General features: G+C 40.8%; 1 protein-coding gene across 1 annotated transcript in view; it reads left to right on the forward strand.

The window, feature by feature from the left end:
* FARS2 (phenylalanyl-tRNA synthetase 2, mitochondrial) overlaps positions 1-26874 on the forward strand; it is a 360192-nt gene that overhangs the window by 191247 nt on the left and 142071 nt on the right. Inside the window, exon 8 of the mRNA XM_050940051.1 lies at positions 14047-14207. Coding sequence (XP_050796008.1) covers positions 14047-14207 — 161 coding nt within the window. The remainder of the gene's footprint in view (positions 1-14046; positions 14208-26874) is intronic.

Raw genomic sequence — 26874 nt, forward strand, 5'->3', positions numbered from 1 at the left:
GCCAGCACTGCCGACTGGGCTGTTAAAAGTCCGGTCAGTGGTGCTGCAGTGCTAAGGCAGGCTAGTCCTTACCTGTCCTGGTTGTGTGCCCTGGAAGCAGGCAGCAGATCTGGCTCTTAGGCAGGGGGTCCATGGGGCTCCACGCACTGCCTCCGCCCCAAGCACCAGCTCTGCTGGTGGGGGGGGGGGAGGGATGGTGCCTGCAGGCGAGAGCTATACGTGGAGCTTCCTCCCCACCTCCCCCCGCCCAGGAGCCAGACCTGCTGGCTGCTTCCAGGGCGTGCACAGCCTAGTGCCAGGACAGGCAGGCAGACAGGCTGCCTTAGCACCCCCGCTGCGCCGCTGACCATGCTCCAACTCTGAGTCCCAACCCACTGCCCCAGCCCTGAGCTCCCCCTCCCAAACCCAGAGCATCCTCCTGCACCCAAACCCCTCATCCCCAACCTCACCCCAGAGCCTCATCCCTCCACCCCCTGAACCCCTCATCCCCAGCCCCAGAGTGCGCACTCCCAGCCCTGAGCCCATACCCCCTCCCACATCCCAACCCCTGCATCAAACCACAGCTCCCTCCTGCACTCCAAATCCCTTGGCCCCACCCCTCAGCCTGGAGCCCCTTTCTGCACCCCAGAGCCTGCACCCCCAACTGGAGCCCTCACCCCCTCCCACACCCCAATTCCCTGCTCCAGCCCAGAGCTTCCTCCCGTACCCTGAACCCCTCATTTCCGGCCCCACTCTGGACCGCACCACCAGTTAGAGCCCTGACCCCCTCCCGCACCCCAATCCCCTTCCCCAGCCCAGTGAGTGAGGGTGGGGGAGAGCAAGCCACTGAGGGAGGGGGAATGTAACTAGCGGGGGCAGGGCCTCGGGCAGGGGTGGGGTTAGGGTGTTCGGTTTTGTGCGACTAGAAGTTGGCAACCCTAGTTTCTCACCTCATTGCTTTACGAAGTTCTGTTTATAGTCAAAAGTTTACCTTATCACGCCAACCTCTGCTCATCTGTGCAGTATTACAGTTACATTCTCTACATACTCACATGTTAAAATGTAATTCTTCTCCACTTTCTCATGCATGCAGTTGTAATTCCAATAGAATGTTAAGAGATTGCCTATTGACTGTCAACTCAATTTGCATAAGCCCACATGTACAATGCCAGTGGAACATTGTTATATCATTAATTCATTGTAAAATAATAACCAGTGTGCATGTGTGATCTAATAGTGAACATAAATTCTGATGGAAGTGGTTGTAGAAACACTAAGGTATTAGACAAGGTTTGCCGATATGGGTTATAGCAGTTCCCTGAATGAACTAAGCCAGCGGTTCTCAAATTGTGGGTCACGATCCGAAGGGCTGTTGTTAAACTTGCTAGGGTCTGGGGCTGAAGCCAAAGTCCAAGCCTGATGTTGGATTTGAGGAAGAAATATAATAGAGGCTCACAAGAAAAGATGCTAGTTTTTCATTCTGTGGTTCTCTTGGCATGACTATAGTTCAAGATGTTACAAAATTTCCATTCTTGTTAGGAAGTTATAATTTAGCCATCAGCCATGTGCTCCTGGCTGACACCGGGCATTAAAAAAATATCCCAAAGGTGAAAACAAAAAAGAAAAGGAAAGAAAAACAAATCAAGCCATTTCGAAGTTACAACTGAGTCTTGGAGGAGTCAGGTAGATTCAGGCCTCCCATCCCAAACATGTCGTGCCACATGGTTCTATCTGCTGGTGGTGGTGCTGCTGTATTAATTTGCAGAACAGTCTGTGACTAAATATACTTCTGTTGTTGTATGCGGGGTAGTTGTAGACATGTCGGTCCCAGGATACTAGAGAGGCTTTTGAGCCACACAGAGCTAATCTGAGGAAGAGCTCTGAAGCTTGTCTCTCTTGCCAGCAGAAGTTGATCTCATAAAAGATATTACCTCACCCACCTTATCTCTCTTCTGTTAAGCAAGGAAAAGAAGGTGGATGTGACTTCAACTCCATAGCGGAGGGGCTGTACCAAAAAAGGCAAAAAGCGCTACAGACCACTTTGTGGAGCATGAGGAGAGAAGGCAGAAAGGGACTTAAGCAGTATTTTCATAGTATTGCGAAACCTGAGAAATCCAAAATCCTGACAGATGCCACCAAAAAGCACGCATTTGGCTTAAAAATCACAGGAATTTAAAAAACTAAATATGTTGAGGGCGGGAGGGGGGGTTGACTCTGACTGTTGATTTCTTTACTCTTAGTGGAATTCCCCCTGATGGTAGGGGTGTGTGTGCTTGTTTCAGGATGAAAGTTTAACCTGAAATGGACACACGGTGACCCCTCTTCCTCATAGTGGGAACTCCAATGTCTCACTCCTAATCCCTGGGTAACATATTTTTCTTCTCTGCCTCCTTTCCCTCCTCCTAATACTTTCCAGCAATCACCCTCATTCTTGCATCCCTACCCCTAAAAGATTAAGCCTATCCAGCTCCTTTTCCCCATTTATCTACAGGAAGTGTGAAATTCATCCTCTGTTGGCGGTTTAGGCACTGTCTTCACTCAGCACGGAGATGTTTTGGGGAACTGTTACGTTGTGTTATGTGTTACGGTGGGATTTTAAAAAGGATTCAGTGAAGACCTAACTCTGGCTACGTCTAGACTACCCGCCGTATCGGCAGGTTAAAATCGATTGCTCGGGGATCGATATATCGCGTCTCATCTAGACGCAATATATCTATCCCCGAGCGTGCTTGTATCGATTCCGGAACTCCACCAAGCCCAACGGAGTTGCTGAATTGACAGGGGGAGCCGCGGACATCGATCCTGCGCGGTGAGGACGGGTGAGTAATCCGATCTTAGATATTCGACTTCAGCTACATTATTCACGTAGCTGAAGTTGCATATCTAAGATCGATTTCCTCCCGCAGTGTAGACCAGCCCTCAGTTGCTATTGAAGTCAATGAGAGTATTGTCACCTTTGACTTCAGTGGAAATAGGGTTAGGTCAACTCTGAGCACCTTAAAAAATCCTCCTCTTTAAGCACAGGTCAATCACAGTTCAATCACAGTGATGCTGAACTGTGCTTTAAAAGAGTTAGGCCAATCAGTATGAACAGGGCCGTAACAAACTGAGCCAAATCTATGTTCAGTGCTACACTCTCAGCATGTTCAATTATTATTTTTCCCCTTTACACTTTTAATGTGCATATTGATGGTTTCTCTGTATTAATTTACACCAAACTATACTACACTAAATACAGATTTGAGCCAAAGGTTGGTTTAATATAATATGGTGCACATATAAATTGTACAGATTCTTTGAAATGTAGATTATGGGAGTTCTCTTTTGTCATATTGTTTTATTTTGTTAATGATTTTGTGTTAATGTATTGTGTTTTGGAAAGAACGAGAAATTCTGCGCTAAAGGTCTATGAAGGAGAGCTGTATATGTTATCATGTATTAATCTATTTATAAATGAAGACTAAAAAAAAGCACCTGTCTTTTGCTCTAGCTGTGCCTGATAAGGTACAGTGATAATTTCGAGAACTCCTACAATACCCCCTTTGCCAAGCTGTCCCAGCAGCAAAATAATATTTTACATCCTCCTACCTTGCCAGACTGAAAGTCTCACATCCCAGCTGATGATTGAGATTCAGCCAGAGTTGGTGAAGGTGAAGATGTCTTATGGGTCCCTACCTCTGGCATGGTCTGGTTAGGACACCTCTTGGGATCAGGATGAAGGCCTGGTGCCATGTTAGATCCTGAGGCCCCAGGAGACAGTGAGGGTGGTGACTAGGATTTGTTGTATGACAGCTACTTCTTCTGCAGCCTCCAATTATTTCCCAAAAATCTCTTTTATTTTTAAGGACCTCAAAAAGGGGAGTGATGGACAGAATAGTCCATCCACTTATTATTTTTTCCACCAATTAGGCCTAATTTCTGACACCCATTTTGGTTAATTGATGTCTAGTCCCACACTTTGCTTATTTGCCAGGCATGAATTTAACACAGTCCTTAGGTTATATCAGCAGGTCTTTTTGTTTGATCAATTCAGTCTTGCTGTCTTCCTTTTGTATGTTTTATCAGAAACATTTATTATTATATGTGATTGGAATATTGCATAAAATGTAATAGGCCCAGTTATTATAACAACACTACCCCTTAGTCAGGGCTGTGTTCAAGGTACACAGTCTGTCCAGTACTGTTTCCGTGTGTGTTTCGTAGATATAAATGTTGAAATTTAAGCAGTTCGTCAACCATGGAAATCCAACTGTGAGCACTTTCCACTGGATACCCTGGAGTAAAGTATGCACTAACAATCTTTGAAAGAGCCCAGTAGAATGTGGTGTAGAACTCAGCAGAATTCTCTTTCAAAGCTTGTAGAGTCTAATCCCGTATAATGCATATTTCATGGAGATATATTTTAAAAATAATTCGATCCTTGGATAACACAAGGGACCTATTGACAGAAACGTTTATGGCCAAGAGTGTACAACTGTTGAAATTTTTTAGACAGAAGATCAATATGTGGGCACAGCTTCAAAAGCCGATAATACTTTCTCTGGTCCCTTAGGAGAGCCGTTATAGTTGTTTAGGGAAAGAACTGAAGGAGTATGTCTCTGGTGAGAAAAAAGAGAAGATCAGGGTTAGCTGCTGTTGAGCAGAGGTTTTTCAGAACACAGTGAATAACTGGTTCTTTAGATGTGGTTGTACACTTCGTTCTACAGGAGATAAATTAATTTTATTGGTGTACAAGTATAGACCTACTATCATGTCGCAAATGCTTCCAATAGTTATGAGTAGTGCTGGTCAGAACTTGGGATTTCCAATTTACCAAAAATTTTGACATTTCAAAATTTGGTTTTGTTCCAAATTGGACTGAAACCAAATTTTTCAAAATTTATCTCAAACTCAAAATTCCGAAAAAATTTTGTTTCAGCAAGACTGACCCCTGGTGTTTCTGAAACAAAATGTCCTGGGCAGGACTGGCAACTGCTGACTGAAATTGAAATTCTTGTCAGTTTCACTGGTGCTAAAAGTATGTCAGTTTCAGTCACTTGCTGCTGGGACTCCAGGATTTGTGAATCCAAGGTAGGTCTGCAAAAAGTACAGGAGTTGCAGGCCATGGAAGCCTGTCCAAGGCCTCCAGGTTCCCAGCTCCACACCAGGGAGCCTGGAAGCCCTGAGAGCCTGGCCTCCTGTGGACTCAGGAACCTAGTTCCTGAGAACCCTAGCTAGACCCTGATCTTCCAGGATTGCCAGGGTCTGTGGTACAGAGCCAGAAGCTGAACCACAGTTAAAACTAGGGTTTTCAGGTTCTCAGCTCTGTGGCACAGTTTGCATTTGACAAACCAGTATTTTCTGACAAAACTACTTCACTGGAAAATTTCCCACCAGCTCTAGTTATGAGCCTGGGCAATAGCATTTCAGAATGGGAATTTCTTTTATAATGCTGCCTTCAGAGTGGTATACAAGTAGTGGCAGGAAGATGTTAATAATATTTTGCATATATGTCGGGCCTTTTGTCCAAGGGTCACAAAGTCCTTTATAAATGGGGCATTATTTTACAGAAGGGGAAAGTGATGCAAAGGGAGGTTATGACTTTCCAAATACCAATAATGAGTGTGTAGCAGAGTTGTGTATAGCCTGGAATTTATGATTATTGTTTATTTTATTACAGTGGTGCCTAGGAGTTCCAATCATGGACCATAATCCCACAATGCTAGGCGTTGTACAAAGACAGAGCCACAAGGCGATCCCTGCCCCAAACATCTGACAATCATCAGTAGCTTGCAACATCCAGTCCCCTGCTCTAACCCATATACCATATTGCCTCCAAATACATTAATCAGAATTTGCACTCATTATATATAACCTGTTTTACAGATTTTTTTTATGTTTTCATTTTGAAAGAAAATCTCAATCACATGCTAAATAGTATTCGGTGATGTGGTGTGTATAAAGTGTTGCATTTCAGTCTGTTAGCTACTTTGATAGCCCACATCTAATATAAGGATAAAATACAAGCAGTAATTGAATCAAAATGTGATGTTCTTTTTGGATTTAGCCATTGTGCAGTACCTGTTTCCCTTTGAGAAAATCTAGAGAAGACCACCCTAGTAAAACACAAAACAGCTCAAATTAATGATGGTGAAATTTTGCCAAGAAACTTGCATCTGGGCAATAAACTTGTTTGGAGTGAATTTGTCCAGCTGTAGTTTATACCCCTGATAAACGAGGTTTATAATTGAATTTCTGAACACTGCAGTTCCTCTCATTCTCTCCAGCCAAATGGCTATATATATATTCACTCTCTCTATGGGCACTTGAAAACATACAAAACCCCCAGAGCTACCTATGTTGACAAAATGTTAGCAATGCAAAAGGAACCCAATATACACATGCTGAAATAAAGCAACATTCGACCCCTTAGGCAAAATCTTGGGAAATAGATGGGCAATATGCTTGGAAGGTTAGCACATTTTTGGTTTTATCAGATGAGTGGAATTTTCTTCCCCCTGTGTTATCCACTGGGGATGTCCAACCCCCAGACATACAATTCTAAGGACTTGAAATTTGAGCATCCCAGCTGTTCATAATTTTAGCGTAAAATACATGGAGAAAGGCAATTTCTAAGGTAGCTGGGACATAGACCATTAAGGTCTTTGGATTCAAAACCAATATCTTGAATTGCACGTAAGATTTGAGTGGAGACTTTATCCAGATGCTGGAGCTTGAGAAAGTTTAGTTTATGGCAGTGTTCATTTATATAACTTAGAAAAGTTTTCTGAGATTTGGGTAGAATCGTGGTCCTTACTGAAGTCAGTGAGAGTTTTGCCACTGACTTCAGTGAGGCAGGGTTTCATCCTAGGACTTTAGAGAAGGTAGTTTGGGGGGGGGAAAGGGAGAAAGTGGAGTCAGTTTTGGAATGTGAAAGATGGAAAAGGTGAGAGGTTTGGGAAGGGAGAAATCAAGACATGGGAAAGGAAAAGGTAAAGTGAAGGGAGATAAAAAGGAAAAATGATTGGGTAGGAGGGAGAAGGGAATTTTCTCCTCTTCCCATTCCTGCCATCTTGTCCCCGCCCCTCCTTTTGCCATTACCTCTCCTCTTCTTTTCTGTTCTAGTTATCTATTTCTTCTTGCCCAAGAACTTCTATAGAATCAAGACCCCTTTCCAACTTGGCTATTTAGCCTGGTAAAATATTGGCAAGTAAGGATGATATGTGTTAATTACTTATTAGAAGAGAGTTAATAGGAGTGATTGTTTCCCTTGGGAGTTATTCTGAAATAGGCTCTACTTTTAGTGTGTACAAGGCTATTTTGATTATGGAAGAAAAATAAACATAAATATTAAAAACTCAGTCAAAGCCTTTAAAGTTCTTTTACTTAGTTTTCAAGTGAAGCAAACAGAACAGATCAGTCTGATCCAGGAGACAAAGCTGTATTCTCAAAGCAGTTATTACTGTTAGAAAATTATTCCAAATATGAGTTTAAAAAAAACCCAGTTTATTCCCCCCTCATATGGTAGGCATAATTGAATGTTTACTTCTTTTCTGGAGTTCCTGAAGAGTGGCTTATGTAGCATGCAGAGTCTGAAAGACACATCCTTGTTTAAGGAGGTAATTTAAACTGGATTGCACTCAGGAGCCTGACGCATCAATTTAAAGGAGTTAGAAGATAATATGAATAGTTCTGATTTTTGTTTTAGATGAAGAGATCAGTTCAGCAGAACTTTGATAAGTTTTCAGCATCAGTTGGTTAACATTCCATTCATCTGACCTCATTATGGAATGCCTTTCTAACCCTGTTCCTATATGCATCTATATTAGACTGGCGACTTTTGTTGTATTGGCATTTCTATTATAGGACCCTTTGTCCCCAAACCATAATGGTGTTTTACCCATACCAGAAAACCATTTTTTAAAATACTAGATTAAAAATGATTTCTTTCTAACATAGGTTAAACATACTTTATCTGATCACTGTGGCCCTCATTTAGAATATGGATCTTAGTCCATATTGACTAGCCAAACATTGTTTAACTCTTGTTTTCAGAAATTTTAAAACCAGTGCTTATTAACAATTCCTTAGCACATTTAAAATATGGACCCAGGTCCTTGTTTGAGGCTGTAGACATTAATATCGGCATGCATGCAAGATTTGAGCCTGAAGAGGAGAGCTCTTTCTTTAAATTAAGAAGGAATTTGAGAAGAATCATCTTAACAGTTTTTATTCTCAGCGCTGTGTCTCTATCTGATCTACTCCAGTTGGTGCAGTTATTCACTGCTTGACACCTGTGTAGTCCTTTACACTGGTGTAAATAGAGTGCAAGATTCTATCATTCTGATTTGATAGCATTTTGCACCCACTTCGTATTTGATAGCATTTTACACCCATTACTCAAAAGAAACACAGTGGTAAATCAGGCCTTGAGCCTTTGGCTGAAATTGGAGCTTGAATGAGGATGACTGGCAGAGGGTCAATGCACATAAGACTAGGATAATGCTTATTCATTCAGGGATGCAACCAGGAGAAATGGCAGAGAAGTATATCAGCCCTGTTGATTGAGGAAGTGTGTGTGTGATTTATCACTCGTTCACAATTTGGAGGTTTTATTAAATCTTCACCTGCTACTAGGTGACAGCTGTAGCCAAGACTGTTTTTCCTCATCTATGCTTGGCAAGAAGAATGCATCCTTTTCTTTCTAATTCCTACCTTGCATTTCTCACCTCAAGATTAGAATACTGTAACATGGGGCTACACTTTAAGCAATGTTTCATGCAGAGAGCTCATTACACTTGTGTTCTGTAGTATTCTCTGGCTGTAGATTAGTTTGAGTGGAATTTACGTCATAATAGTTGGGTCCTGGCTAATTGCAAGTCCATATCTCTTCCTGCAGTTTCAGTCAGTAAAGGTAATCAAGCTAACAGTCAATAACAACCTTTAAATGGGAGGAATCAGATCTTTATCAACTCACTCCAGTCCTTAGTCCGCCAGATTTGGATTTGTTGATTTACAGCACACACTGTGCCCAAGCTGTTTTCCATTTCTGATACTGCTTCAACCTCAGGGTTTCTCAAACAGGGGTCACTGCTTGTGTAGGGAAAGCCCCAGGCGGGCTGGGGAAAGCCCCAGGCGGATCGCTGCTCTGGGCCAATGGGAGCTGGGAGCAGTGATCCGCGGCCAGTGGGAGCCATGATCAGCCGGACCTGTGGATGGGGCTGGTAAACACACCGGCCTGGCCCACCAGGAACTTTCCCTACACAAGCGGCGACCCTTGTTTGAGAAACCCCGTTCAACCATAAGATCAGAGTTTAGTTCAGTGGTTCTCAACCTTTTTACCATTGTGGGCCACACCCAATACTACCTATTTGGCCTTCAGGAACCGAAGCTCTGTGCTGATTGGGCCGCAAGATGAGAACCACTGATTGAGTTTTTCTCACCTCTCAGTAACTGCCCCTTCTCATAGTTCCAAGACTCAGTTTAGTTGTCTTGAATAAAATAATTCCTTACTGGCAATTTAACAGAAGTAATTAGGAAACTGTATAATAAAAGGCAGCATAGGTATAAAAATAAGCATGATTGAGATGCATATGAAAGAATGTTAGCCTGATCCTAAAATTAATTACAAAGTAGAGTTTAAAAATCTTACCTGATAGAAAAGTCCTTATCTCACCCACATCAGAAAAATGTATATCTCTGTCCATAGGTGTAATAAAGGATTCAGTAACTTTAACCCCTGGGCTTCGGCAGGTCAGGATATGTCTCTCAACTAGAGTATAGAATCTTCTAGTCCAGCCCAAAGAAGATTAAATTATTTGTAGTTATTTGGTACAGAAATTGAGCGAGTAGAAAGTGTTGAGTGAGCAGTATGATGGTAGTGGGCTAAAATCTGGAGAATGGTGTTGTATTGGTCATGTATTTTTCCTTAACTTACGATTTCTTTGGTGTTTCAGTGTCCACATGTTTGTGTTTGAAATACATTTGAGCAATCTTCATTCTAAGTTAACAAAGATTTGTAATGGAGAATTTCTTGGCGGCGTTTGAGTGGTTGTGGGGGGAATTTTTCTTTTAATATATATAATGTATTTATCTATGAGGACTGAGGACGCAGGATGGGAGGCTGACCATGGGGCTGGAAAGAAGGGCTCCTTTAAAACTATATATGGGGCAAGGAAACTTTCAGTGATGCTCCTCTGCTGAATGGTCAAATCTTTTCACATGAAGCATCAAGAGCCTGGCAGCCTGGAAAGCTGGAGAAAGCTTTAACAGATGTTCAAGCTATCTCCATTGGCCTATGACATTTTAAACAGAGAAGCTATGATGCTTCACCAGCTCCCCAGTTCCCTTAAACCTGCTGCCTGACCAGATTCACTCGTGAGCCCTCAGCTTGTCTCCATTCCAGTTTTAAGTCTGTGGCAGTCACTTCCATCTCCCTCGTCACTTTCTCTTGCCCACTTGCCCCAGGCAGTTAATTTCTTGTCAGTATAGGTGCTTGCTTTTTATTCAGGTAGATTTTATATGTATAAATTCTGTAGTGATAACTGTTGTACTTGCATGAAATATTTGTTTTTAAAAACGTATATGCTTTGACCCCAATTCAAGCACTTAAGCATGTACTTTAAGCATATTAGCAATCCCGTTCAGCAAGCGTTTAAGAATATGCTCTAGTCCTTGTGACTGTAGTGGGACTATTCATATGCTTAATGTAAAGCACATGCTTAAAAGTTTTGCTGACTAGGGGCCTTATAATTTACAAGTAGAAAACAAGACAGCAGGGAAGGGACACAGCAGGAGGGGTGTGTTCTGAGGGTGTATAGTGATTTGACAAGTTCTGTAGGGTAGCCAGCTGAGGAGAATCTTGTTGTGTATGCCTCCTAAAATTCAGAAAGTCTTCAGGAAAGCAGTTTCCCTCCTGTGGGCTTTCCTAGTGTTCAGGAGACCCAAAAGACAAGTTCTTGGAGCAGGTCCTTGTGGATAGGTGAGCCATTGAAGTGCTAAGCTTGCAAAGTAGTTGCTTGGATGAAGAATGCTTTCTCATTTGGCTACCACATGCGCATACTGCAGAAGTATGCAATGGAACCCCTTCCTTCTAAAAAATAAACTGACATGAAAGCACAATATTCACTGTAAAAATACAGTGTATGACAAATTAATTTGTCAAAGAATATTGTTAAACTTTGCAGAATACACAGAAATGGTTGTTATTAAATTGTTCATAAATGAAACTATGCACGTAAGTAACATTTAAAAACAGTCTAGATCAAGACCTTCTGCTAATGTTTACATATCAAAGAACATACACTGTCATCAGTTCCATTTGTCATCAGATAAATTTGTCACCTTTGTTCTCTCTGCTCAAATGAGCATTAGTGAAACAGTTAACATTGTTGGCATTTAAATTGGCATCTTTAGGTTTCAGAGTTATCTCCTCTGTTGAGACAAGCAGTGGCAGGTCATACCTCTCAGAGCTATTGCCTCAGGCAGTCTATTTCTGTTTTTATTATGTATGAAGTAGTGCTCTGAGGGTAAATCATGGCTCCATTGTGCTAGGCACTGTACAGTGATATGGTGTAAAATCCTGGCCTTTTTTAAGTCAGTGGGAGTTTTGTCATTGACTTCAGTATGGCTGGGATTCTATCTGGGTCCCTGACCAAAAAAGTTTATCATCTAAGGAGGCAAATGACAAGACAGTAAAGGGATTCAGTTCAGGAAGACCAAACTTTAACACTGATTTTCCTTTGGTTCATCTTTTCTTCACATCCGTAAGGACTGCAAACATAATTATTTGTACATGAACGCTTGGATTCTGGAGCATCCGTCTGCTGAGAGAGTAGATTATACAAATTTCTCCGTTTTTAAATACTTATAACTTTTAAACTAATCAACAGTCTTACATGAAAATTCTCCAAAAATTAATTCTATACTAAAAGAATAAGTGCTTTGCATTTGGGGAGGGCACACTATCATGTTCAAAGCAGAGAAGCTTAAAACCTTGTGCTAAGCACAAACCCCAGTGTAACTTTATGGAGTCGCTATTTTGTCTTGTTTCAGAGTGGTAGCCATGTTAGTCTGTATCTGCAAAAAGAGTGAGGAGTACTTGTGACACCTCTGAGACTAACAAATTTATTTGGGAATAAGCTTTCATGGGCTAAAACCCACTTCATCAGATGTCTTGGTAATTAACACAGTTCTCTGTAGTGGGTTCCAAATAACTTAGCAGCAACCTTAGCTTTCAGTTTCCTTTATTTTTTCAGTATGAGTTTTTTAAAAAAAAAAGTCACTTGGTGACATTTGTGTCTTTGTATCTGCCCTTTATATGATATAAAAATTGGGTAACCAACCTTGCAAAATCCAGCCTTTTTAGTGTGACATATATGCAGAGACTGCTTCTTACCTTGTCTGCTTTCAGAGAACCTGAATGGGCACTTCACTCTGTACCCGAGAACATCATAAGGAGGACAGAGCAGGATATTTACAGTTCTGACTCTATGGATCAGGAGTAATCAATTATTTTTTGCCAAGGTCCAAATTTCTTGGTCAAGGCATTGTCAAGGTCCAGACTCCAGAGAAAATAATACAAAAACAATAATAATGGAAATAAGTAAATAAAAAGATGTTGCGGTCTGTTCAAAAGTGTCTGGCAGTCCAGATTTGGCCCACGGTCCACCTATTGACTATCCCTGCTATGGATTATTCTTTATAAAATGGATTAATCTCCCACTGCAATGTCTGGAAAGTGCAGCGTGAGCCAGTTGATAGCACAAATAAAGGACACTGGAATCCTGCTGAGGGACTCTAATATTCTAAATAACATAAGGAAGTTCAGGTTAATTAAATAAATCAAAACAATGATTACACTTCTTTTCTAATTCTTGTTATGTCTGCCTTCAAGAATCCAGGACTATGTGATGTTCCTCTTCTGCACTAATGGGGACAGTGCACCTCTAGGCGGTAGCAATTGCCCTAATTACAGGAAGGCTCTCATGGGCTCCCTGCTGGAGTTTCCTTCCATGGATGGTAACAGGGATAGAAATCAGGAAACAGAATTCTATAACCAGCTTCCTGTGTGAACTGGGGCACATTTCTTAGACCAGGGTTTTAAAAACTGGAAGCTTAAATACACCTTTAGGCAATTGCTTGATTGTTTAAAAGGGCTGAGCTTCAGTGGGAGCTGTTGGGAACTTAGCACTGTTGAAAATTAGGCATATGTCTGTATGTGGATTTTGGAGTCTAACTTTAGGCTCCATTTTTTTAAAAAACTTACTCTAATATCTTTGTGCCTCAATTTACGCTACTGTAAATAATGAGGATAAGACTATTCACCTTCTTGACGGGGGTCTTGTGTCATGAACCTCTGCAAAGATCTGAGAGATCCTCACATACATAGTGCTATATAAGTACAAAGAATTATTAATCATTATTTAACTGCTATAATAACAGAACCTTGCTTATCTGGGAGTAACAGCTTTCTCCAGGAGCAAAAGCCTCTACTGATCTAAGAGCTGTCTGGGTAGAGGTGTTGTTTGTTATTAACACTGGCGGTATCCTAAATCCCTTTGTTCTGCAAACAGTTTGTCTGAACTGATCTTACTGTAACCTTGAAAGCGACTGTTCTGATCCTCCCAAATGCTAGTGACAGTGTTAACTCTGCACTGGCCTTGTCTATCAGCCCAACTAAAATGCTTTGGATTGTAAACCAATTTTTGTATGTATTATACAGCATAATTGAATAAAATATTAAGTGTTTAACCTATAAGCACAGTAGAGGAGTAATATAAAGAAAGGCAATATACACTTCTGCTAATTGTGTCTTCAAAGTCTAACTGCAGCCAGAGAGCCAAGTGAGCAAGACTTCCTGGTCACAAGCCTTGCTTACTTTTGAACTCGGTCATACTTCCTCGATCATGTTTGCCACTGACTTTGATGGGATGACGATCAGGCTTTAGCATCATCTGACAATTACTTGGAGACTTTTTTCCTTTCATGCTTCTTTAGCATCTTCCTTGGGAAAGAGATGGGCATTGTATTAGCAATTTTTCATGTGCCACATTTAAGCCCTTGGATTTTTATCTTTGTTTATTGCAGCTGGTGCTGAGGAGAAAATTGGCTGGGCATTTGGCCTGGGATTAGAGAGGTTGGCCATGATACTCTATGATATCCCTGACATCCGCCTGTTCTGGAGTGAAGACGAACGCTTCCTGAAACAGTTTAGTGTGCCTCACATTGACCAAAAAGTGCATTTTCAGGTAAGATATATAAAATTTTCTGTCTGTAGGAGGGATTGATCATTACCAAAGGAGACGGGATGTTAAATAATCAAAATTGTTTTCAATAGTAAAATGCAATTTAAAATCATAATAAAATTTCAGCTGATGTGGTAAAATCCTGTCATTACCATACATTTATATCAATGATGGAACATTTTTATTGAGCTCTAGATATTCAGAAAATCATCTCTGTTAAGGACAGCACTGAAGCACATGCTTACATGTTTTTCCTGGATAGGGATGAATTCAAGAATGTGCTTACGTGATTTCCTGAATGAGGGTTGTAATTCTGTGTTACTTTGAATGGAAGCTGCCTCTAAAAATACTGTAATAAATTCCTAAATCTTTGCCTAGTGTTACAGCCATGCTGTGTACATTCAAGTCACTGGGAGTTGCTTGGCGAACCCTCTACAAAACAGTTTGGAAATGTGACCTGCTATCTTCAATGTGTATGTGGGTACAGCTTTTAATGATACTTAACAAGCGCAAGTTTCCTTTGCCCCAATGTATCAGCAGCATTTTCCTCAGCCTGTTCTATGGGTGAGTTGCAAGCTGGAGTTTCAGCAGCACTTTTGTAGTAACTCTGCCATCAAAACCATTCTAACGTTTCTGTAGCTGGCAGACTGCCACACTCATTGCAGTAATACAGCAGCTGAACATGAATTGATTGAAAGGCACTGCTGCATTCAGAGTATACTTTACCATCGGCATGGGGAGGGTCAAGTCAACTGGCATCATTCTCCATTGGAAGGGGTTACTGAAAAGTTAAACTAGCTACTGAAATTTTACCAGGTATCTCTTTAGGAGAAATTAGATAATAATTGTTGCAGTACTATGTCAATGTGGGAGAGGTGAACTTTAAACACTAGTGTCTTTACTATTCCTCTCACTTAATTTGTGAACCAGTTTGGTTTTTTTTTTTTTTGAAAGTAAATATAATATTAAAAGAAAAATTACAGTAAATCTGAATCAGCTGTTGAAACAGCTCTCACATTTGTACAATCACCTAGCAATGAAGATGCATTGGCATATTAGATTGGGGAAAGGCCTCCACAGTTCTCCTGTGAAATACTGTAAAAAGGACCTACACAAGAGCAAACCTAAATATTCCAGTGTGTTCACAAAGATCAAACTCCAGCTGGAGGTTTCAAATACCCAGACATCCATTCAAATACAGTACGCATACTTACAACTCCAACTTTCCAGGAAGGAGGAGCCAGTCAAAGCAAACCATGAAAATGACTGACAGAACTCAGTCAAAGCTGAAAAGCCTAGTGAAAAAAAACAACTTTATTTTCTTCTCTCTTAATGTTATTGTGGATGTGAGGCTCCAGGTGATGAAATTTATCTTATCTAATCTAATCTATGTTAAAATGTTATGCTGTCACCCATCATTGTTGTATCTGAGCACCTTCCATGTCTAATCATTAGGAATAGGAAGTCCCTGTTGGACTTCATGAATCTTTGGGTATCCCTCCTTTCACGGGGTCAAAACTCTGCTTGGGGTACGGTTTTCCTTTGGAGAGGGCAGTTACTAGGGTTTAGGAATAAAAGGAGTGTTTGAATTGAGTGTGTCACATATGGCTGAAAAGTTTCTCAAAGAGAAAGGCCTTGCAGTGTTTCCTAAAGATAGACAGACTCTGGATTTGCCTGATTTTTTCTGGTAGCTTGTCACATAGCATTCAGTTTAATTCTGATCAGCATCATGCTTATACAGAAGTTAGAATGACAAAATAATGTTTATTGAGAGCTTTGAATTTCATTACAAGTGTTTTACTTTCCTTGACCAGATTTAACAGCAGCTCTCCTTTTCCATCATTAAATGAATCTCTTCAAAACATAAAACGTAACACTTCTGTGATGCTCAGACTATTCCTTCAAATTTCTCTATGCCAGCACCAAAAAAAAAAAGTTTCTCTCCTCTTGAGATAGATGAAAATGGTCCCTATAGTAATAGTCAAAAGTTGTTCTCCATGTGAAATCATAGAAATTAGGGATCTGAGAGGACTTAGACTGTATTAGGCAAAATTCTGTCCATTTTAAAATACTCCAGTTCCAGACCGTCTTCCACATCCACTGGCAGACTATTTCACAGTCCAGCAGAGTTTAGTAAAAACATTTTCCTGCTAGCTTGTGAAATTTTTTCTTTGCTCAGTTTCATGCCATTGCTCCCAGTTTTACCACCATACACCACCTTAAACAATTTTCTCCTCATCTTAGTGCTCTTCTAATACTTGTAAATTGTTATAGTTCTCTAAGTCAGCAGATAGCCAACCTAGAATAACAAAAAATACATATTTAGTTCTGCCTCTATAAGTGAATTCTCAGACACTCAGTGATTTCTTGTGGGGCAAAACCATGGCAATTTCGCTATCTTAACTGTGTGAATTTCCATACTTTAAAATGTTTCCATTGTTAACTGAATTCCTTAGGCTTCTAATTTCTTGTGTGATTCTAATATAGCTGAAAGATAATAAGCATGCCAACCAAGGACAGAAACCTTAACTTCACCTCGATGAAGTATTTTATGTCGGAATTTCCTTATTTTTTTAAAGTGCTAACTTGGAACGGTGGAGGGGAGAGGATGTAGAAAGGGGCATTCCTCCCTTCCTGATGTCTGAAGTTGGGAAGCCTTATTAATACACACATTCTAAGACCCTGCAACCCCTAGGAGGCACCTAAGAGAAGTATCTACCAGAGTAAGTGTCTGAACTGGCCAGGGTTCATCATGAGGCCTCGATCTCTGTAGGCCTTTGGAGGCTTGTGAGACCACAAAGAAACTAGCAGCCCGCCACCCCCACTCAAGCCTCTTTTCAGGGGCCTCCCTAACCCTCGGCTCCCACAAGCTCTAGAGAAGGCTCAGCGGGAGGCCCTTAGCCTCCATGTATTGTTAGTTTTATAAGGTTAGTTGGGCTCCCCGCACCTTTCCTACTGCAAGCCTTAGGAGGCTCACCAGACACTGAACTTCCCTGTGGGCCCAGGTGTGCTTGTTTAGTCTGAGTAGGTGTGTGTCCCTCCTGTGTGGTAGAAAGGGATTATTTTAAATTTCTGGACACCGAGGAATTTTATTAAAAATATTTGTCTTAGAGAAGCAAGGAATGATCGGCCAGCTGTTACTAATTGTTTCTCTTGCTAAGAACTCCGGGGTGTGGCTCCCACCACTGCTTTAGTCACAGGGGTTCTTTAACATTTCTTAGGGAACACCATGAGCAAGAGCAAGCAAAATCATCACGATTATTAGCCAGTGTTATTTTACTATTAAAGAAAGGAAAATAGGACATCAAACAACACGAGTGACTGAACATAAATGACAAGCTCGTTACTTCCATTACAATCTCTTCTGTATGTTTCTCTGTGGAGAGCTTTTAACAGAGATTACACCCCACAGAGTGAAAACCTCTGAGGACTGCTTTCCCTTTGGTTAATTAAGATCAAAGTATATTGTTTCCCCCAAATTATTGTGACTCTAGCTTTAGTGTCTGATTAGATACTTAAAGGCTGTTTATGATTGGGTAAAAGAATTTAAGGATTGGTGGGTCCTGTCTAGTTATTAATAATAGTAATAATAATAATAATAAATAATAATAAATAAGTTTATAAATTGGCAAAATAAGTAATTTTAACAAAATCCTATGAAATTGAAGGAAATATTTGAAGTCAGTTACTTAGAAGAAGCCATATCAGGAGCTGTCTTTGAGAAAGGCCAGTTACAAATATTAAGAATCTTAAATCCAATTAAATCTCGCTATTTCTCTGTTTACCAGAGTTTAGCCTGTCTCCTCTCCAGGAATATATGGTCTAATCCAATGGCTCTCCACCTTTCCAGACTACTGTACCCCTTTCAGGAGTCTGATTTGTCTTTTGCATCCCAAGTTTCACGTTGCTTAAAAACTACTTGCTTACAAAATCACACATAAAAATGCAAAAGTGTTACATCACATTATGACTGAAACATTGCTTACTGTCTCATTTTTACCATATACTTATAAAATAAATCAATTGGAATATAAATACTGTATTTACATTTCAGTGTATTGCATATAGAGCAATATAAACAAGTCGTATGAAATTTTAGTTTGTACTGACTTTGCTAGTAGTCTGTTGTAAAACTGTTGTACTGATTTTTTATGTAGTCTGTTGTAAAAATAGGCAAATATCTAGATGAGTTGATGTACCCCTTGGAAGACCTCTGCATACCCCCAGGAGTACATGTGCCCCTGGTTGAGAACCATTGCTCTAATCACTTGGTGATTAACAAGAGACACTGTTAGTATTTTAAGTTACAATAGCAATTTCATATTCCAATAAAATCATTACAAGAGTTTTAAATCTAGTCTCTTGACAAGTGTCTTAGTTAATGTCCTCTCATCAATCCATGTTGAAGTGTTGGGAAGCTATTGCCTGAGTTAGTTTCTTGAGTCTTTTCTGTTTTTCTTATCTGTCTGTATCAGCTTGCTTGTAGAGATGAACAGGAGGTGATGAATTGTAGAGTTCTTGTTGAAGCAGAGTAGCAGAGGGTGTGTGTACAGGGGGTGCTCACTTCTGAGGGGGGGTTTATACTCTTTCCTTTCTACTTCCATGAATGTAAGAAAACACACCTGTTGTTTCAGTCTTATGTAGATTTAAAGTTAGTTGCTGTCCTTCTTTCACTGCTTCATGCCTTCAGAGTTGGCTTGGGTCATCTCATCTCCTGAATGTGCTGTCTGAATAACGAATAACATTTTTTTGACTTGCCTTTGTTGTTCTTCTGTCAGAAAAGCATCAAATGACTTTTAAAGTTAGTTTTAACTCTTTCTTTATATTCAGTCAATTTTCAAAGATATTCCTTTGGTTTCATCAGAGTTTAATTGAAGTTGAAATTCTGTTTCAAATGAGTCCAAACACTCCAGTTCTCTCTGTTAAGGTCAGCTCTCAAAGTAGACTTTTAAAATTAAATTCTTCAAGTGTTATCAGAGAGGGTATTGTCTTTTCTTTTTACTTGTTTTTGGAGAGGTTGTTCTTGTCTTCACAAATTTGATGAGGGATTGCTAAAGGATTATCAGGTAACTAGTTTCCTAATTAATGTGCATATTTCTTTACTTAAATGGCTTCTTATATTAGTAATCAGTTATGACATCAAATGACCTTGCTATATTTGTACATGAAGTATTTCACTATTTACATAGCAAAGGTATTAGGAGCTTTGCATTTAATTAACATATTTGCAAGTATGCATTTCAGAAAGGTGTTTGCCATTTCAACATTTAAGAAATAAACAAAAGGTTTTAAATACTTCCAATGACACAGGTGTATTCTAGAGGCTTTTTCTGAATAAGTTTTTAGAGTAATTATAAAATTCATTTTAATGATGATAGTTCTAGACTTCTTTGAATAGGCTTACTTATATTTATTACTATGATAACACACCCTACATTTTCTAGCTCACAATCAGGTCTCTTCCTAAAACATGCATGTTTATATGGTTTGTCTTCTTGAAATAAGTATTGCCTTTGTATCAAGCCAATATCTTATACACAGGAGACTTATCTCATTCTTTGATAACTCTAATTTGTTTGTTGACTTTTTTTGACTAAATAGGTTCTAGATTTACAATTTACTGTTTGCAGTCTTTTTACAATTTGTAATTGCAAACTCATATCTACATTGTATACAAGGCACAATAATTAACATGTATATAAATCTTTCAAAACATAGTATGAAAGAAAATAGTATAGAATGTTAAAGCAAAATAGAAGTTATAAAACTGCATCCCAGAGTTGGTGTAAACACATTTGGAGGTAATACACATTTTATGGCTGTAAATAAATGTTCATCTTCCCTGATATTTGCTTGCCATTGGGAGATAAGGTAGATGATAGTGATACATATATCATAAACTTCAGTAAAGGCACAGACAAGTTTAGTGACTTAACATTTTAAAAAATATAATTATTTTATTAATATCATTTTGCACCAATATTGAGGTCTCTCCTCTACACTCCTGAGCCTTAGGATGCTCTTTGGAAGACTGACTTTTGAATCTCTATTTCCTTCCCCATGAATTTTGTGAGAGGCTAGATGGCAGCTTCCCTAGCCATTGCCCCTTTAGCCTTTGGTGGTTCCACCAGCCTTACTGTGCTCCTCCCTCCCCACTTTAGGGCCCTCAGCCCCAAATGATCCAAAATAGGCTCAACAAACCAGAATAGGATTGTTGGCAGGGTAATAAGGTAAAATTTGGTTTTCGGCTACACTTTGTGGGGTTGCTGCTGGATGTCTTTTCAGGGGTCCCTAGTCTATGAGATAAACACCCTTTTAATTCTTACAAAGCTAACTAAACAATTTAAGAAGGAGTTTGATAAGGGACTAAAACTCCTTTTAGGAATTCTGGTGACTTGGGGTGGTCTTAACAGTAACAAGTCACCAGAACCAGATGGCATTCACCCAAGAGTTCTGAAAGAACTCAAATGTGAAATTGCGGGACTACTAACTATGGTTTGTAACCTGTCCTTTAAATCGGCTTCTGTACCCAGTGACTGGAAGTTAGCTAATGTAACGCCAATATTTAAAAACGGCTCTAGAGGTGATCCCGGCAATTACAAACTGGTAAATCTAATGTCAGTTCCGGGCAAATTAGTTGAAACAATCATAAAGAATAAAATTGTCAGACTCAGAGAAGAACATAAATTGTTGGGCAAAAGTCAACATGATTTCTGTAAAGGGAAATCATGTCTTACTAATCTATTAGAGTTCTTTGAAGGAGTCAACAAACATGTGGACAAGGGAGATCCAGTGAACATAGTATACTTAGATTTCCAGAAAGCCTTTGACAAGGTCCCTCACCAAAGGCTCTTACGTGAATTAAGCTGTCATGGGATAAGAGGGTAGATCCTTTCATGGATTGAGAACTGGTTAAAAGACAGGGAACAGAGGGTAGGAATAAATGGTAAATTTTCAGAATAGAGAGAGGTAACTAGTGGTGTTCGGCAAGGGTCAGTCTAGGACCAATCCTATTCAACTTATTCATAAATGATCTGGAAAAAGGGGTAAAAAGTGAGGTGGCAAAGTTTGCAGATAATACTAAATTGCTCAAGATAGTTAAGACCAAAACAGACTGTGAAGAACTTCAAAAAGATAGATTCATAGAATATCAGAGTTGGAAGGGACCTTAGAAGATCATCTAGTCCAACCTCCTGCTTAAAGCAGGACCAATCCCCAGACAGATTTTTGCCCCAGATCCCTAAAGGGCCCCCTCAAGGGCAACAAAATGGCAAATAAAATTTAATGTGGATAAATGTAAAGTAATGCATATTGGGAAAAATAACCCCAACTATACATAAAATATGATGGGGGCTAATTTAGCTACAACTAATCAGGGAAAAGATCTTGGCGTCCTCATGGATAGTTCTTTGAAGACATCCACACAGTGTGCAGCGGCAGTCAAAAAAGCAAACAGGATCTTAGGAATCATTAAAAAGGGGATAGAGGATAAGACTGAGAATATTTTATTGCCCTTATATAAATCCATGGTACACTCCAAATCTTGAATACTGCATACAGATGTGGTCTCCTCATCTCAAAAAAAGATATACTGGTGTTAGGGAAGGGCAACTAAAATGATTAGGGGTTTGTAATGGGTCCCATATGAGGAGAGACTAAAGAGGCTAGGACTCTTCAGCTTGGAAAAGAGACTAAGGGGGGATATGATAGAGGTATATAAAATCATGAGTGGTGTGGAGAAAGTGAATAAGGAAAAGTTATTTACTTGTTCCCATAATATAAGAACTAGGGGTCACCAAATGAAATTAATGGGCAGCAAGTTTAAAACAAATAAAAGGAACTTCTTCACACAGCGCACAGTCAACTGTGGAACTCCTTGCTTGAGGAGGTTGTGAGGACTTAGAACTACAACAGGGTTTAAAAGAGAACTAGATAAATTCATGGAGGTTGTCTATTAATGGCTATTAGCCAGGATGGGTAAGGAATGGTGTCCCTAGCCTCTGTTTGTCAGAGGGTGGTAATGGATGGCAGGAGAGAGATCACTTGGTCATTACCTCTTAGGTTCACTCCCTCTGGGGCACCTGGCATTGGCCACTGTTGGTAGACAGGATACTGGGCTGGATGGACATTTGGTCTGACCCAGTATGGCCATTCTTATGTTCTTATGTTCTAATGTCTCTGAGGAGTCTCGTGAGCAGTCAGGATTTGACTCTGAAAGCTTGCTATGAGGTTCTTCTTTGAATGGCATCCCTGTGGTTGCTCTGCATCAGGATGTGCGCGTGCCCATGCATTCTTGATCGGATATTTTCATCAGCAGTGTCTGTGCCCTTGACATCCTGGTGCTCCAGTACAAAAGTATACAGGAAGGGAGAAGACCCACCACCACTCCAGTTCCTTCTCAGCCACTTGCAGCTTGAGATGGATCATTGCAGTGCCTATTAGCTAGCTACACAGCTTGCTACCTTTCTTGCTTAATCCTTTCTTTTCATTTTTTTTGTTTTCTGTTGTTAAGAACACCTTCTCTTCTTCATTTGTGCATTCTGAGCCTTTATTTTTGTTCCTTAGTCCTTGATCCGCAGCCTTGAGTGTGGGTTATGCCCAAGATTTGGACTCCAAACCCTGCCAGACCTGCCATAAGTCCTTTTCCCACAGCGACAAGCATTCAAACTGCCTTTGCTGCCTGAGATAGATTCACTTTCCTTCCAAATGTATGATAGGCGCAGGATTTAAACGCAGCTCTAAGAAATTGAAGGATAGATAATAAAACAGAAAGTATCATGCCACTATATAAATCCATGGTATGACCACAACTTGAATACTGCATGCAGTTCTGGTCGCCCCATCTCAAAAAGATATACTAGAATTGGAAACGGTACAGAGAAGGGCAGTGAAAAGGATTAGGGGTATGGAATAGCTTCCAGACAAGGAGAGCTTAAAAAGACTGGGGCCATTCAGCTTAGAGAGAGACAATTATGATAGAGGGCTACACAATCATAAATGATACGGAGAAAGTGGATAAGGAAGTGTTGTTTACCCCTTCACATAACATAAGAACTCAGGCTCACCTGATGAAATTAATAGGCAGCAGGTTTAAAACAAAAGAAAGTATTTCTTCACACAACACACAATCAACCTGTGGAACTCATTGCCATTGGATGTTTTGAAGGCCAAAAGTATAACTGGGTAAAAAAGAGAATTAGATAAGTTCATGGAGCCTAGATTCATCAATTCTATTAGCCAAGATGGCCAGGGATACAACTGTGCTCTGGATGTCCCTAAACTTCCGACTGCCATAAACTGGGACTGAATGACAGGATAGATCACTTAAAATTGCCCTGTCCTGTTTATTCCCTCTGAAGCATCTGGCATCAGCCACTGTCAGAGACAGGAGACTGGGCTAGGTGGACTATTGGTCTGACCCAGTATAGTTGTTCTTATGATAGACTAAAATTCCTGTTAATGGAGAAGCCTCACAGACTTATGGGGTCTGAGTCACCCCTCTGTATTGTGTATCTGGTTGCTCAGAGAGCTCCAACAACCATATCCGCTGCAACAGTAAGCAAAAACCCTGGGAGCCCTTCAGAACCATCCAGACTCTCAGAGAAGAGAAGACCCCATTGTCCAAAACAGGATAAAAGAAGAGGAAAGTCACAACCTCAGTCTGTGTTTCAGGAGACCTTGTGTCCTGATTTGGGTACTGCTAAGGCTCTCTTCCCTTCCAGTAGAGAGACCACAGCATTGGCTAAGAATACCATGCCACCTACTGAGAAACTGTCAGGTAAGCAACCTAAAGCAGCACCAGGCTTGGTGCCTTTGAAACATAAGGTCTCCAAAGCCAAGCTGAAATTGTTGCCAGTACTGTCATCTGTAGCCAGACATGAAGGGCACGCCTTTTCATCAGAACATAAGAATGGCCATACTGCGTCAGACCAATGGTCCAACTAACCCAATATCCTGACTTCTGCTCCAGGTTCTATGCTGCATCTATTCCCCCCATTCACCCTTAATGGGATCATCTCTCCCATTTCCTAACTTCCTGGAAGCTCATCACATGGGATAGGTGGATCTTGGAGGTGATTTCTACTGGCTATTCCATCCATTGCAGCTCCTTACCTGCCTGCCCCCCATCAACCATCCCTCTTCAGTAAGCCTTCTCTTGAGAATTTTTTGGGACAGGATGTACAATCCCTTCTAACAGTGGGGGTGATACAACCTGTTCCACCAGACTTTGTTGGGAAAGGGTTCTGTTCCCAAGACTTCCTGATCCAGGAATAAAATAGAGGGTGGGGACGAATTCTTGATCTCAGGACTTTGAACACCTTTGTTTGCTGTCAGCCATTCAGAATAGTAATCCCAGCAGTGATGATTCCCTCTCTGGGTCCAGGAGATGGTTTGTTTCCCTCGATCTTCGCTATGCTTATTTTCATATTGCTGTGCACCCCTGACACAGATGTTTGTTTGTTTTATGGTGGTCAGGAACCACTACCAATATCATGCCCTACCCTTTGGCCTCTCCACTGTCCCAAAGTCCTCTCAGCTGTTGCAACCCATCTTCACCAGCTGGGAATAATTGTTTTATCTTACGTAGACGATCACCTCCTGAAAAGTCTCTCATTTCTTGAGGCACTGACTGCAACCAGTAAGACCCTATCTCTATTCCACTCACTGGGCCTCCAGTTCAACACAGAAAAGTTTACCATCAAACATACTCAACACACAAACTTCATTGACACCACCGTGGACTCCACCACCATCAGAGCCGAATGGCAACATTGCAACAGAGCTTGCAAACCACAGCAAGGGCTTGCCTGCAACTCCTGAAACATATATAGTAGCTCGTATGTTTGTGACACCGTTAGCAAGACTACACTCTCGGTGTCTTCAGGCTTGGCTGAGAACTGTCTCTACTCCCAACAACCAGTCTATCCAAGCAAGTATTTGTACCTCAGAGGGGCCTTGATTCTCTAAATTGGAGGAAGGATCCACAAAGAATGTGCATGGAAGTTCCATTCCTGCAGCCTCTTCCCACGAGAACCATCACTACAGATGCCTCCTTGATTTTCTAGAGCGCACACTCCCAAAACTTCACCATTCAGGGCAAATGGATTCCTTGGGAAACAATCCTCCCTATCGACATATTAGAGTTCAGAGTGGTTTGTTACGTTTGTCAGCACTTCCTACCACACGTCTTGGTCCACCTGATCAGAGTAATGCTGGACAATAGAGCGGCAATTTATAATATCAGTCAGCAAGGAGGAGCAAGATCTGAGTCCTTAAACACCAAATCCGTGAAACTATGGAACTGATACGTTTCACACAGGATTCTGAACTTAGCAGTTTATCTGTGTCAGGGTCTCTTTCCCACTTTGAACTTTAGCGTCCAGAAAGTAGGGACCTGCCTGTACCCTTCTAAGCTTAATTCCTAGTTTAGATCATATAGCGCTGCCACCAACCAGAGATTTCAGTGTCTGGTGCACTCCTTGTCCCCCCAAAACCTTCCCTGGGGAGACCAAGACCCAAACCCCTTGAGTCTTAAAACAAGGGGAAATAAATCATTCCCCTACCTTTCCCCTCCCAGACTTTCCCCTCCCTGGGTTACCCTGAGAGATTACTGTGATTCAAACTCCTTGAATCTTAAAACAGAGAGAAATTCACCTTCCTCCCTTCTCCTTTCCCCCCACCAATCCCTGGTGAGTTCAGACCCAGTCCCCTTGGGTCTTACACAAGGACAAAATCAATCAGGTTCTTAAAAAGAAAAGCTTTTAATTAAAGAAAGAAAAAGTAAAAATTATCTCTGTAAAATCAAGAGAGAAAAATGTTTACAGGGTCTCAGCTTTACATAGACCAGAGGGACTCCCTCCCTCCTAGCCTAAGCATAAGTTGCAGCAAACAGAGGTCAAATATTCTTCCAGCAAAATACAAGTATAAGTTACAGCAAACAGAGGTAAAATATTTTTCCAGAAAAAGACACATTTGCAAATCAAGAAAACAAATATAAAGACTAATTCACCTTCTATCTAGTACTTACTAGTTAGAACATGAGAGACTGTTTCAGAAAGATTGGAGAAACCTGGTTGCATGTCTGGCTCCTCTTAATTCCAAGAGAGAACAAAGAACAGAACAAACAGCACAAAACAAAGACTTCCCTCCACCAAGATTTGAAAGTATCTTGTCTCCCGATTGGTCCTTTGGTCAGGTGTCAGCCAGGTTCACTGAGCTTGTTAACCCTTTACAGGTAAAAGAGACATTAACCCTTAACTATCTGTTTTTGACAATCTGATAGGACTACACACACAGTATCGGGATCCCTCAGCAGGCATTTACACATCAACCTTGAGTGGGAGATGAACAATGACGTATTCCAAGAGATATGTCCTACCTGAGGTCATATGCAGATAGATCTCTTTGTGACACCATCCAATGTGAAGTGCAGACGGTTCTGCTCAAGAGGAGGGCACATCCACAACTCAACAGGAGATGCCCTAGTCATTTCCTGGCCTTGTGTATTGCTGCATACTTATCCCCTGCCACCTTTATTGCTCAACGTCCTAGAAAATTGAAACAGGAGGAAGTTTTAGCCATCCTCATAGCACCATCATAGCTGAGAGTGGTGTGGTTCCTAGAGCTGGTTTACATGTCTGTGCAACCACCCTCTCTGCCTTCCTCTAAC

Source organism: Gopherus flavomarginatus, chromosome 2 (assembly GCF_025201925.1).
Source record: "Gopherus flavomarginatus isolate rGopFla2 chromosome 2, rGopFla2.mat.asm, whole genome shotgun sequence".
Taxonomy (NCBI): Eukaryota; Metazoa; Chordata; order Testudines; family Testudinidae; genus Gopherus; species Gopherus flavomarginatus.